Source organism: Hyla sarda, chromosome 3 (genome assembly GCF_029499605.1).
Source record: "Hyla sarda isolate aHylSar1 chromosome 3, aHylSar1.hap1, whole genome shotgun sequence".
Taxonomy (NCBI): Eukaryota; Metazoa; Chordata; class Amphibia; order Anura; family Hylidae; genus Hyla; species Hyla sarda.
Window position 1 is genome coordinate 283,121,875 of NC_079191.1, and position 14,343 is coordinate 283,136,217.

The 14,343-nt window shown below is 43.0% G+C and overlaps 1 protein-coding gene across 2 annotated transcripts in view; it reads right to left on the bottom strand.

Annotated features, from left to right (window-relative positions):
- Positions 1 to 12,129: 12,129 nt before the first annotated feature.
- Positions 12,130 to 14,343, bottom strand: part of LATS1 (large tumor suppressor kinase 1) — a 39,249-nt gene continuing 37,035 nt past the window's right edge. For both annotated transcript variants that reach the window (XM_056566772.1, XM_056566773.1), the window contains exon 8: positions 12,130 to 13,488. In XM_056566772.1, the coding sequence (XP_056422747.1) occupies positions 12,973 to 13,488 (516 nt within the window). In that variant the 3' untranslated portion in view covers positions 12,130 to 12,972. The remainder of the gene's footprint in view (positions 13,489 to 14,343) is intronic.

Genomic DNA, 14,343 nt, shown 5'->3' on the forward strand with positions numbered 1-14,343 from the left:
AAGTCTTTAATTACTTGGGCGGAATTAAAAATTCCACCGTCCTGCCAGCTTCACAGGGGCAGAACACCCCACTTGTGCTGATGTTAGGACTAAGGGAAAACAAATTTACGTAAAAAATTAACGCTTATTGAAGACTAGTCAGCGGGTGTACGGATAACATTAACCCCTTAAGGACCGGAGCGTTTTTTGCAATTCTGACCACTGTCACTTTAAACATTAATAACTCTGTAATGCTTTTAGTTATCATTCTGATTCCGAGATTGTTTTTTCGTGACATATTCTACTTTAACTTAGTGGTAAAATTTTATGGTAACTTGCATCCTTTCTTGGTGAAAAATCCCAAAATTTGATGAAAAAAATGAAAATTTTGCATTTTTCTAACTTTGAAGCTCTCTGCTTGTAAGGAAAAAGGATATTCAAAATATATATTTTTGGGTTCACATATACAATATGTCTACTTTATGTTTGCATCATAAAATTTATGAGTTTTTACTTTTGGAAGACACCAGAGGGTTTCAAAGTTCAGCAGCAATTTTGAAATTTTTCACAAAATTTTCAAACTCACTATTTTTCAGGGACCAGTTCAGTTTTGAAGTGGATTTGAAGGGTCTTCATATTAGAAATACCCCATAAAAGACCCCATTATAAAAACTACACCCCCCAAAGTATTCAAAATGACATTCAGTAAGTGTATTAACCCTTTAGGTGTTTCACAGGAATAGCAGCAAAGTGAAGGAGAAAATTCAAAATCTTCATTTTTTACACTCGCATGTTCTTGTAGACCCAATTTTTTTAATTTTTGCAAGGGGTAAAAAGGAGAAAATTTTTACTTGTATTTGAAACCCAATTTCTCTCGAGTAAGCACATACCTCATATGTCTATGTTAATTGTTCGTCGGGCGCAGTAGAGGGCTCAGAAGGGAAGGAGTGACAAATGGTTTTTGGGGGGCATGCCGCATTTAGTAAGCCCCTATGGTGCCAGGACAGCAAAAAAAAAACACATGGCATACCATTTTGGAAACTAGACCCCTCAGGGAACGTAACAAGGGGTAAAGTGAACCTTAATACCCTACAGGTGATTCATGACTTTTGCATATGTAAAAAAAAATATATATATATTTTTTACCTAAAATGCTTGGTTTCCCAAAAATTTTACATTTTTAAAAAGGGTAATAGCAGAAAATACCCCTAAAATTTGAAGCCCAATTTCTCCCGATACAGAACACACCTCGCATGGGTGTGAAAAGTGCTCTGCTGGCGCACTACAGGTCTCAGAAGAGAAGGAGTAACATTTGGCTTTTTGAAAGCAAATTTTGCTCTGGGGGCATGCCGCATTTAGGAAGCCCCTATGGTGCCAGAACAGCAAAAAAAAAAAACACATGGCATACCATTTTGGAAACTAGACCCCTCGGGGAACGTAACAAGGGGTAACGTGAACCTTAATGCCCTACAAGTGTTTCACGACTTTTGCATATGTAAAAAAAAAAAAATTTTTTTTACCTAAAATGCTTGTTTTCCCAAAATGTTTACATTTTTAAAAAGGGTAATAGCGGAAAATACCACCCAAAATTTGAAGCCCAATTTCTCCCGATTCAGAAAACACCCCATATGGGGGTGAAAAGTGCTCTGCTGGCGCACTACAGGTCTCAGAAGAGAAGGAGTAACATTTGGCTTTTTGAAAGCAAATTTTGCTCTGGGGGCATGCCGCATTTAGGAAGCCCCTATGGTGCCAGAACAGCAAAAAAAAAAAACCACTTGGCATACCATTTTGGATACTAGACCCCTCGGGGAACGTAACAAGGGGTAATGTGAACCTTAATACCCTACAGGTGTTTCACAACTTTTGCATATGTAAAAAAATATATATATTTTTTACCTAAAATGCTTGGTTTTCCAAAATTTTTACAATTTTAAAAAGGGTAATAGCAGAAAATACCCCCCAAAATTTGAAGCCCAATTTCTCCCGATTCAGAACACACTCCATATGGGGGTGAAAAGTGCTCTGCTGGCGCACTACAGGTCTCAGAAGAGAAGGAGTCACATTTGGCTTTTTGAAAGCGAATTTTGCTCTGGGGGCATGCCGCATTTAGGAAGCCCCTATGGTGCCAGGACAGCAAAAAAAAACCACATGGCATACCATTTTGGAAACTAGACCCCTCGGGGAACGTAACAAGGGGTAATTTGAACCTTAATACCCTACAGGTGTTTCACGACTTTTGCATATGTAAAAAAATATATATTTTTCTTACCTAAAATGCTTGTTTTCCCAAAAATTTTACATTTTTTAAAAGGGTAATAGCAGAAAATACCCCCCAAAATTTGTTAGGCAATTTCTCCCGAGTACGGCGATACCCCATATGTGGCCCTAAACTGTTGCCTTGAAATACGACAGGGCTCCAAAGTGAGAGCGCCATGCGCATTTGAGGCCTAAATTAGGGACTTGCATAGGGGTGGACATAGGGGTATTCTACGCCAGTGATTCCCAAACAGGGTGCCTCCAGCTGTTGTAAAACTCCCAGCATGCCTAGACAGCCAATGGCTATCTGGCAATACTGGGAGTAGTTGTTTTGCAACAGCTGGAGGCTCCGTTTTGGAAACAGTGGCGTACCAGACGTTTTTCATTTTTATTGGGGAGGGGAGGGGGGTTGTATAGGGGTATGTGTATATGTAGTGTTTTTTCTTTTTATTTTATTTTGTGTTAGTGTAGTGTAGTGTTTTTAGGGTACAGTCACACGGGCGGGGGTTCACAGTAGTTTCTCGCTGGCAGTTTGAGCTGCGGCAGAAAATTTGACGCAGCTCAAACTTGCAGCCGGATACTTACTGTAATCCTCCGCCCATGTGAGTGTACCCTGTACGTTCACATTGGGGGGGGGGGGACGGACATCCAGCTGTTGCATAACTACAACTCCCAGCATGTACGGTCTATCAGTGCATGCTGGGAGTTGTAGTTTTGCAACCGCTGGAGGCTCCGTTTTGGAAACAGTGGCGTACCAGACATTTTTCATTTTTATTGGGGAGGGGGGCTGTGTAGGGGTATGTGTATACGTAGTGTTTTTTACTTTTTATTTTATTGTGTATTGTAGTGTTTTTAGTTGTAGTTTTGCAACAGCTGGAGGCACACTGGTTGTGAAACACCGAGTTTGGTAACAAACTCAGTATTTTGCAACCAGTGTGCCTTCAGTTGTTGCAAAAGCTACAACCCCCAGCATGTACGGACAGCGGAAGGGCATGCTGGGTGTTGTAGTTATGCAACAGCTGGAGGCATACTACTTTGGCTGGGGATGCTGGGGATTGTAGTTATGCAACAGCTGGAGACACACTGGTTTGCTACTTAACTCAGTGTGCCTTCAGCTGTTGCAAAACTACAACTCTCAGCAGTCACCGACAGCCAACGGGCATGCTGGGAGTTGTAGTTATGCAACCACCAGATGCACCACTACAACTCCCAGCATGCACTTTAGCTGATTGTGCAAGCTGGGAGTTGTAGTTATACAACAGCTGAAGGTACACTTTTCCATAGAAAGAATGTGCCTCCAGCTGTTGCAAAACTACAAGTCCCAGCATGCCCATAATTGAATGCTGGGAGTTGTGGTGGTCTGCCTCCTGCTGTTGCATAACTACAGCTCCCAGCATGCCCTTTTTGCTGTCACTCACCTCCAACGATCCTCGCCGCACAGGTCAGTCCCTCGTCGTCGTCGCCGCCGCTGCTCCTGGGGCCCCGATCCCAACAGGGACGCCGGGGATCGGGGTCCCCAGCACCCGGGGTGCACGTCCCGCACCCGCTCACGTCCTCCGGAAGAGGGGCGGAGCGGGTTGCGGGAGTGACACCCGCAGCAGGCGCCCTGATTGGTCGGCCGGTAATCCGGCCGACAAATCAGGGCGATCGTGAGGTGGCACCAGTGCCACCTCACCCCTGCTGGCTCTGGCTGTTCGGGGCCGTCTCTGACGGCCCCGATCAGCCAATAATTCCGGGTCACCGGGTCACTGGAGACCCGATTGACCCGGAATCCGCCGCAGATCGCTGGACTGAATTGTCCAGCGATCTGCGGCCATCGCCGACATGGGGGGGTCATAATGACCCCCCTGGGCGATATGCCCCGATGCCTGCTGAACGATTTCAGCAGGCATCGGGCACCGGCTCCGCTCCAGATGGTTGCGGGGGGCCGGTAAAACACATGACGTTCTCATACGTCATGTGTCCTTAAGGACTCGGAAATGGAGACGTATGAGAACGTCATGTGTCCTTAAGGGGTTAAAGGCTCATCCGTTTGCCATAGACTTCAATGTTAATTTTAAAAGAACGCATTTTTAAACAGTTTTTTTTTTTTTTTCCCGTTTTTACTGCCTGCAATGTATTTTCACATTTAAAAAAAGGGAATAGGAAGCTTACGGGTGCAAACACGTGACAAAGGAATGTAAAAAAAATCCCATTCACATCAATGGGATCCTTTTACAGCCGTTTGCAAACGTATCAAACGGATTTGAGAACGGGTATGAATTTACAGGGGCAGGCAGCTGTGTGAACGAGCCCTAAGCCTGTCCCCTCCCAAAAACATTAATTACCCTCTTTTCCCATTTTACAAATAAAACAAATCTAAAACAATTAAATAAACATATTTGGTATTGCCGCATGCGGAAAATTTCCGAACTATTAAACTAAAATGTTAATGATCCTATACAGTAAATGGTGTAAACATTAATAAAAAAAAAAACACCAAGTCCAAAATATTTGAAAAGGTTTTTGGAAAAGAACAGGATTCTTCCAAAAGGAGATGGCCGCCCCACCAAAGTAAGTAATCAGGGGAGAAGGGATTTGGAAAGAGAGGTCACCAAGAACCCAATGGTCACTTGGAGCTTTAAAGACAATGGGGGACATTTATCAACGTCAGTCTGGGTGCACTGATGTTATACAAAGGTTTTGATTTTGTAGTTGTAGTGTATATGCATGTATTAAATGGTGCAGGTGATTTACATGGGGCTAGCACAACTTTTTGTGAAATTTTACTTTAGAACACCACTTTGTATGATTCCTTCTCTGTGACTTTTCTGAGACTTTTTCCACCCACTGCAAACAAAAAAGTAAAAAAAAGTGTGTTCCTAAGTCATTTTTGTCAAAATCACTTTTTAGCAAAAAGTTGCACACATTTTGCACAAGTGCAAGAAATCTACACCACAAAGCTATGTAAAAAAGCTTGATACATGTCCCCCGATGTGTGCAGAGGGGAGGAACTTTTCTTGAGTGTCCAGAAATAGGCTCTTTTCATTAAAGGGGTACTCCATCCCTAGACATCTTATCACCTATCCAAAGAATAGGGGATAAGATGTAAGATGTCTGATCGCCACTGGGGACCTCCGCGATCTCTCCTGCAGCCCCCTCAACAGCTGCACGGAGCAAAGTCTGCCACGCCTCCACCTATAAACTTGTATTGAGGGGGCGGGGCCATGATGTCACGATCCTCCGGCCACTGTATCGTGAGTCATCAATAGTGTTGCTCGCGAATATTCGCAATTCGAATATTATTCGCGAATATCGCATATTCGCGAATTCGCGAATTTCGCGAATATAGCGCTATATATTCGTAATTACGAATATTCGTTTTTTTTTTTTTTTTTTTTTTCTTCACAGTACACATCACAGTGATCATCCCTCTCTGCTTCCAGCTTGTGTGGTGTAAAGAAGGCTGTAATACTACTGTGTGAGACTGGCGCGCGAAAATTCGCATATACGAAAATTCGCATATGCTAATTTTCGCATATGCGAATTTCCACATATGCTAATTTTCGCATGCGCGTATTTTCGCATACGCGAAAATAAAACGAGAATATAACGAATATGCGAATATTCGCGAATATATGACGAATATTCGTCCATATATTCGCGAATATTCGCGAATTCGAATATGGCCTATGCCGCTCAACACTAGTCATCAGGCACGGAGCGAACTGAGTTTGCTAGATGCTGGACATGTAGGACCTGTGATGATGTCACCATCACATGTTGGGGGAGGAGCTTAGTGTGGAGGAGAGGAGAGATTGTGCCTGAAGGACCTGTGGAGGAGGTGGGGCTGAGCTGGAGGAGGTTTGTTACCCTGTGCTATGGACCCCAGTAGGAAGGAGATTACATGAGGAGGTGGTTTTTTACAGTGTGTCACCCCAGTAGTAAGGTGATTACATAAGGAGGAGGTTTGTTACAGTGTGTCACCCCAGTAGTAAGGAGATTACATGAGGAGGAGGTTTGTTACAGTGTGTCACCCCAGTAGTAAGGAGATTACATGAGGAGGAGGTTTGTTACCCTGTGCTATCGACCCCAGTAGTAAATTGATTACATGAGGAGGTTTGTTACAGTGTGTCACCCAAGTAGTAAGGAGATTACATGAGGAAGAGGTTATAGTGTGTCACCCCAGTAGTAAGGAGATTACATGAGGAGGACGATTGTTACAGTGTGTCACCCCAGTAGTAAGGAGATTACATAAGGAGGCGGTTTAATACCCTGTGCCACCCCAGCAGTAAGGTAATTACATGAGGAGGAGGTTTATTACCCTGTGCCACCCCAGTAGTAAGGTAATTACATGAGGAGGGCATTTGTTACAGTGTGTCACCCCAGTAGTAAGGAGATTCCATGAGGAGGAGGTTTGTTACAGTGTGTCACCCCAGTAGTAAAGAGATTACATGAGGAGGTTTATTATAGTGTGTCACCACAGTAGAAAGGTAATTACATAAGGAGGAGGTTTGTTACAGTGAGTCACCCCAATAGAAAGGTAATTACATAAGGAGGAGGTTTGTTACCCTGGGCTACCCACCCCAGCAGTAAGGAGATTACATGAGGAGGAGGTTTGTTACCCTGGGCTACCCACCCCAGTAGTAAGGAGATTACATGAGGAGGAGGTTTGTTATAGTGTGTCACCCCAGTAGTAAGGTAATTACATGAGGAGAGGGTTTGTTATAGTGTGTCACCCCAGTAGTAAGTAGATTACATGAGGAGGTAGTTTACAAGTTTTTGTTACAGTGTATTATCAGAATGATAACCCCTTATGGACATTGGGGGGATATATAAAGACCTGTACAGAGGAAAAGTGGAGCAGTTGCCCATAGCAACCAATCAGATCGCATTTTTCAGAGGTCTTTTAAAAAATAAATAAAGAAGCGATCTGATTGGTTGCTATGGGCAACTGGTCAACTTATCCTCTGCACAGGTTTTAATAAATCTCCCCCATTGGAGGTAAATATAATATACTTAATGCACCAGGAAGTACATTTACATCTTGAGCAGCAGACCAACTATGAAGCGAGTGAAGGAGCTGTCAGCAGTCGTGCACAGTCAATGACAGAGAACAGCATTCTTGCTCTTCTCCTTCATTTAACCCCTTAAGTGTCATAATCATGACACTTAAAGCGCACCTATCATATCCCAGAAAAAAACAAAAGAAAGTTATATGTTGCTCAGTACCTCATCCTGATCACGTACATATAACTTTTATGTGTCTAGCTTCTGTATTTCTTTTAAAATCAGCTTATATCAGATCTTCTGAGGAGGGGGCGTGTCGCTCTTCCTCCCTCACTGTGTGTCACTGAGCTGTCAGCCAATCACTGCACTCTGCTCTGTAACCCTTTCCTCTCTGGTTTTATGCTGCACATGTTGCACAGAGAGGTAGAAGGATTACTGGAGTTTGCCTGCTGTTCTCCTTATACACTATGTAGTAGAGCTCTGCACTGGACTGGTTTTTCAATCCCGCTTCCAATGATTTTTAGTCCAATCCCGTCCTCTGACATAGGAATGTACAGATACTAGGGTGCAATGCTCTGCACATACTCCCCATGTACAGTCATGGCCATAAATGTTGGCATCCCTGAAATTTTTCTAGAAAATGAAGTATTTCTCACAGAAAAGGATTGCAGTAACACATGTTTTGCTATAAACATGTTTATTCAGGGGCAAGTAACAGGTGTGGGCAATAAAAAAATCACACCTGAAAGCAGATAAAAAGGAGAGCAGTTCACCTAGTCTCTGCATTGTGTGTCTGTGTGTGCCACACTAAGCATGGACAACAGAAAGAGGAGAAGAGAACTGTCTGAGGACTTGAGAATCAAAATTGTGGGAAAAAAAAGCTGGGTTTTCACCCAGAAATGGATGGCAACAAAGCGCTGGAGAGTCCTGAAGTGGCCAGCAATGAGTCCATATCTAAATCCCATTGAACACCTGTGGAGAGATCTTAACATTACTGTTGGGAAAAGGCGCCCTTCCAATAAGAGAGACCTGGAGCAGTTTGCAAAGGAAGAGTGGTCCAACATTCCGGCTGAGAGGTGTAAGAAGCTTATTGATGGTTATAGGAAGCGACTGGTTTCAGTTATTTTTTCCAAAGGGTGTGCAACCAAATATTAAGTTAAGGGTGCCAATTTTGTCCAGACCATTTTTGGAGTTTGGTGTGACATTATGTCCAATTTGCTTTTTTCTCCTCCCTTTTTTGGTTTAGTTCCAATACACACAAAGAATAAACATGTGTATAGCAAAACATGTGTTTGTACAACTGTAATCCTTTTCTGTAAGAAATACTTCATTTTCTTGAAAAACTTCAGGGGTGCCAACATTTACGGCCATGACTGTATATGGTCCTATATAAGGGGACTGTTCACATCATGATTTAACCTTACAGTGGGGCAAAAAAGTATTTAGTCATCCACCAATTGTGCAAGTTCTCCCACTTAAAAATATGAGAGGCCTGTAATTTTTATCATAGGTATACCTCAACTAAGAGACATAATGACGAAAAAAAATCTATAAAATCACATTGTCTGATTGTCAAATTATGGTGGAAAATAAGTATTTGGTCAATAACAAAAGTTCATCTCTGGAGGTCCGCAGGTTGGAGACCACTGGCGTACAGTGAGTTCCAGCGCCAGCGGCCCCCAACAAAGAGGAGGGCAGTGCTTGACATATGTGAGTAGTACCCTGTGGGCTGATAATTGGGGGGGGGGGGGGGGGAGAAGAACAGCGCTGGCGGTTAACATGATTTGGTTGGGGGAAGCAGAACAGCGCTCGTGGGTCACATATTAGTTCGCCGATGTGGGGACAGCGTTGCGCTGATTCATTCCCAAGGGGGAGGGGCCCAACCGGTATTGTGGTATGAAAAAAAATTCATATCGTGCAGCCCAAAAATGTCGGTATTCGGTATGAACCGGTATACCGCCCAGCCCTACTGCAGCGATGTGCACGGCGTACTCGCGGCCACTCTCACTGCTCTGAGCTAGGCAGAGAGCTCCCGCGATGTGCAAGAATACTGCGACTCGCACATCGCAGTGTGTCTGCTCATAGCGGCGTATTGCCGCTACGAGCAGGCACATGTAAAGGCAGCATAGAGCGGGCTTTCACAAGCGAAATACGCTGCAAAAATCCGCTTGTGTGAACGTACCCTTAGGGATAACTATGTGAAGGTCATTAAGCGGCCCAGCCAGAACCCTGACAGAAATAATCTTTGGAAAGACCTAAAAATGGCTGTCCACTCATGGTTCCCCTCAAATCTGAAAGAGCGTGAGAGAATCTGCATAGGAAGATAGCCGAAACACCCCAAATATAGTTGTGCAGACCTTGTGCCATTATACCCAAGACAACTGGAGGCTGTAATCTTTGTGAAAAGGTGCTTAAAGTAAATCAAGTAAACGGTCTAAATACTCCCGTCAATGTAATATTTCAGTTTTCCTTTTTAATAATTTACCAAAGATTTCTCATATGTTTTTACATACTCAGGCAGGGAAAAAAATAGATTTTTTATTTTTAGTTCGCAAAAGGCTGCAAGTTATGCAGTTTTTCGCATAGATTGTTTAGGTGGAAACCCCCTATTTTCGTGTATGCTGCTATTGGACTAGTAGTTCCCCTATATACCAATCATAAATAAACAAGGACAAAAACATTATATATAGCCAATAGCGCTATTGGCTATATATAACATTTCCAAATAGATTGTATGTCAATTTTGCTGCAGACTCACTGTGGAAATAAAAAAAATAAATAAAAAAACATGACATTTTAAATACATGTGGCTGATCATAAACTGTGCCTTTAATGACATTAAATAGTTTGGGGTGCTCTGATCACACCTTTTTACAGTTTTATGATACAATTTTCTGTTCCTAACATATGAGGGTTTATAATTTGTCCGACAATTCAAGGAATCAGATGGGCATGAAATTGAATTACTACTACTACTGTGGAATCCAGCCTATCACCTGATAAATGTGAACTTAAATTTAATTATGCAAGTATAAGGTGATGGGTGGGATTATTCAGTCAGGGGGTGCCTCTCAATGTACACATCCTGATTGTATAATCCTGCCCATCAGCTAGTCACTCCCATTAGAGATGAGCGAAGTTACAGTGATTTGATTCATCACAAACTTCTCGGCTCGGCGTTTGCTGACTTTAGCCAGCATAAATTAGTTCAGCTTTCAGGTGCTCCGGTGGGCTGGAAAAGTTGGATAAAGTCCTAGAAGACTCTCTCCTAGAACTGTATCCACCTTTTCCAGCCTACTAGAGCTCCTGAAAGCTGAACTAATTTATACAGGCTAAAGTCAGCAACTGCCGAGCCGACAAGTTTGTGATGAATCAAATCACTTTAACTTCACTCATCTCTAACTCCCATGAATTAAAATTAACTTCACATCTATCTGACAGATTCCCTGGCTCATCAGACAAACTATAAACCCAAATTAGGCTGGGCTCACATATGACTGACATAGGTGAACTCAGCCTAAATCTCGACACATCTGATGCCACAACTGATGACAACATGCATCAGTTTTCATCAGTTGTGTAGCATCTGGCATCCATTGTTGCAAGCTGTGTTCCCGTGTCCAACCATCCGGCGTCCAAATTAAGATGCTGGATGAATGTGAACAGTTCTAGAATCAGTTTCCTTTTTTAGCAAGCAACGGAGGAAAAAGATGAATGCCGCTGGACATATGTGAACGAGCCCTTGCAAAGTGCAATTGGCACTCCAAAAATAAGCCCTCATATGGCCCAATCAATGGAAAAGTTTTTGGGGGAAATTTATCAAGACCTGTGCTGAGGAAATGTTGACCAGTTGCCTATAGCAACCAATCAGATTTGCTTATGTTATTTTTCACAGGCCTTTTCAAAAATCGACAAAGGTCGACTTTTCCTCTGCACAGGTTTTGATGGATCTCCCACTATGTCTCTTATAAGGCAGGGAAGAAAGGGACACGCCGGAGTAAGGTAAGAGGACCTCCGCTCGTGTCCCAGCTGATCGGGACACCTTATTTCCACTGCAGTGGTCCCGATCAGCCCCACTGAGCAGCCGGGCAGCTTTCACTTTCGTTTTAGACGCAAGGGTTAAGAGTAAAGGGTTAATAGCACGCAGGTCCGTGATCGATGCCGCGCGCTATTAGCCCCGGGTCCCAGAATCAGATACATGCCGGGACCGACCCGTTATATCGTGGGAGCAGGCCAAGGATGTAAATATACGTCCTTGGTCGTTAAGGGGTGGAGTGTGCCGTCACAAGGGGGCGGGTCGTGACGAACCGCCGGGTCCTGTATCGTGAGTCATCAGCCACGCAGCAAACTTAGCTCCGTGCTGCAGATGACTAAGGGCTGCAGGATAGATTGTGGGGTCCCCAGCAGCAGGATCCCTGCGATCAGACATCTTATCCCCTATCCTTGGTTATGGGATAAGATATCTAGGGGCGGAGTACCCCTTTAAAGATTCCCTGTCATTTAAAAAAGAAAAACCTAATGTCAAAAGTTTTTGCAAGTCAGGGATAGCACTGATTAGAGTTATTGGTGATCTACTTCTCTGGTCTGCTCAAAGGAAGACCAGAGAAGAAGACCCCATGATGACGGCAGGAGGCAGGTAAGGAGACCACCAGCCGCCATCTTGGCTGATCCGATCCCCGCAGCCCTGCCATGGGTGTCAGGATCAGCTACCAGAACCGCCACGTTACCATATTGATCACGGAATCTGAGGGGTTTATGCCTGACATCAGCATGGCAGGTCCCTGGCTGCTGATAGCAGACGTGACCCGTGGTCTATGATGTGAGCAGCTCCTGCACCTGCTTCTTTGCTGCGGCAGGACACAAGACGTACATTTACATCCGGTGCGCTAAGTACCTGTACGCCCTTAGGGGTTAATAATGTCTGATATCTTAAGCGGAACAAAAACAATCAAGATGAAGTCTATGAAAAATCCTCATCTGCATTTTGGGCAATAAAAAGAATCTTCAATGTCACAAATTTTACAAGGTACAATCACGACAAAATTAGTGTGATAGAAGCAGAACCAATGCATCTTTAATAAATATTCCATAGCCTTTAATATGCATGTTCTATTCCCAAGTGGCTGCATTTGATAGAAACAGTGGATTTCTTAACATAAATGATGGTCCTGACAATCCATATTTTCTTTTCAAAATTCTCCATAGGATCCAGATGTCTCAAACTTTAATTTGAATATTCTGTTTTATGATGTCTTATAAATACTTGAAATTACATAAATACATAAATTGATATATAACCATTATGAGACTTTTAATGAACTTTTTTTTATATAAATGTCCCTCATTGTCTTGCAAAACTTGTACCTTTACAGTTTAAAATTAAATTAAACCTCCCAGTCCATTCTGACGGAATAAACCGTGTGCCTAATAACACATAGAAAGGGTAATCTGAAAACACAGAAAAGTGTAAAAACAAGGTGCTGTGATAAGAAAAATGTTCAATTTATATTTAAAATTCAGCGAGGATAAATTCCAGCATCACTCTAAGAGCAGCGACAACTACTGCTTGGATAAATCTCTTTTTAAGATGAGAATGTTACCAATAGTGCTAAAGCACTAGAGGTCACAAAATAAGCGCACTCCTTGATTTTTGAGGTTTCCAATGTAGCAGAAAGAAGCCTCGGCTCACACCTCTTGAAACAAAAAACTGCATATACGAGCGATTCCACGGACCCATTTGTGTCCTATTCATACATATACTAAGTCCCTGTTTGTAGGTCTCTTCCCTCCACGACCACTATCTTCTGCTTCAGACTGTTGGTAGCCGTTGCTCTGTGTCTCTTCACAGTCATATTCAAAAGGTTTAGGATAGTTGTATGGGTGTCCATTATCATCAAAGAATCTCCGGAAAGTGAACTCATAAAATGCATGCTCAGGGTGTTTGCCATTTTTATACCACCCATTTAGGGTGTCATTTTTATTTCCATCTTTATCTTCATCATTCCAGAGTTTGTCTGGATCCACTGGGTCAAAGTTGGACGTGTCCGTAGAATGAGTAATAGTGGGAGTATACAAGGCAGGCTGTTGACGCAAGTCACTAGAAAAGTCTATGCCCTTAAAAAACGGGTGAGCTTTAATCTCATCAACGCCATTCTTGCCTAAGCGATCTTCAGGTCCCCGGCAGAGCTTCACTATTAAATCAGAAGCTTCTGGGGAGAGATTGGCTTGAGGAGGGATATGGAGTGTTGTTTGCCATTTTATTACCTTAAAGAAATAAATACTGCAAGTGTTTTTATCACAGAAAATTAGGTAATTTGGTTATAACTAAAACCTGATCTGGTAACATTCCAGCCGGATAGAATTATTGTGGGCTGCCCATCATGTACGTAATTTATTCCTGTGTCCTCTCTCTCTATATATATACACACACACACATATACACATTATAATTTATATATATATATATATATATATATATATATATATATATATATATATATTTTAGGGATGTAAGAAAAAAATCGATTCTCGCGATAATCGCGATTTTTCATTTGCCGATACAGAATCGATTCAAAATATTTTTGAATCGATTCTTTTAGGGATGTGGAATTTTTAATAAAACGCACTTTATCTTACCTGCCAACGAGCCCCCGGAGCTCCGGTACAGGTGTTCGGTCCCCGGGCTGTATTCTTCTTACTTCCTGTTAGTCCGGCACGTCACATGGAGCTTCAGCCTATCACCAGCCGCAGCGATGTCCCGCCTCCACTGGTGATAGGCTGAAGCTCCATGTGACGTGCCGGACTAACAGGAAGTAAGAAGAATACAGCCCGGGGACCGAACACCTGTACCGGAGCTCCGCGGGCTCGTTGGCAGGTAAGAGAAAGTGCGTTTTATTTTATTTTGCAGCCCGGACGGGATAACATGAGAAAAGTGAGCACCGGAGTACTAGATCGCCGCTGTCAAAGCTGACAGCGGCGTCTATTGGGATCTATGAATGCTCCCAGGTGGGCGATATATCGCGATGTATCGTCACCTAGACGGTATCGCGATATATCGCGATATATCGAATCGCCACACTGGTATCGCGATTCGAATCGAATCGCCAAATTCACACCCCT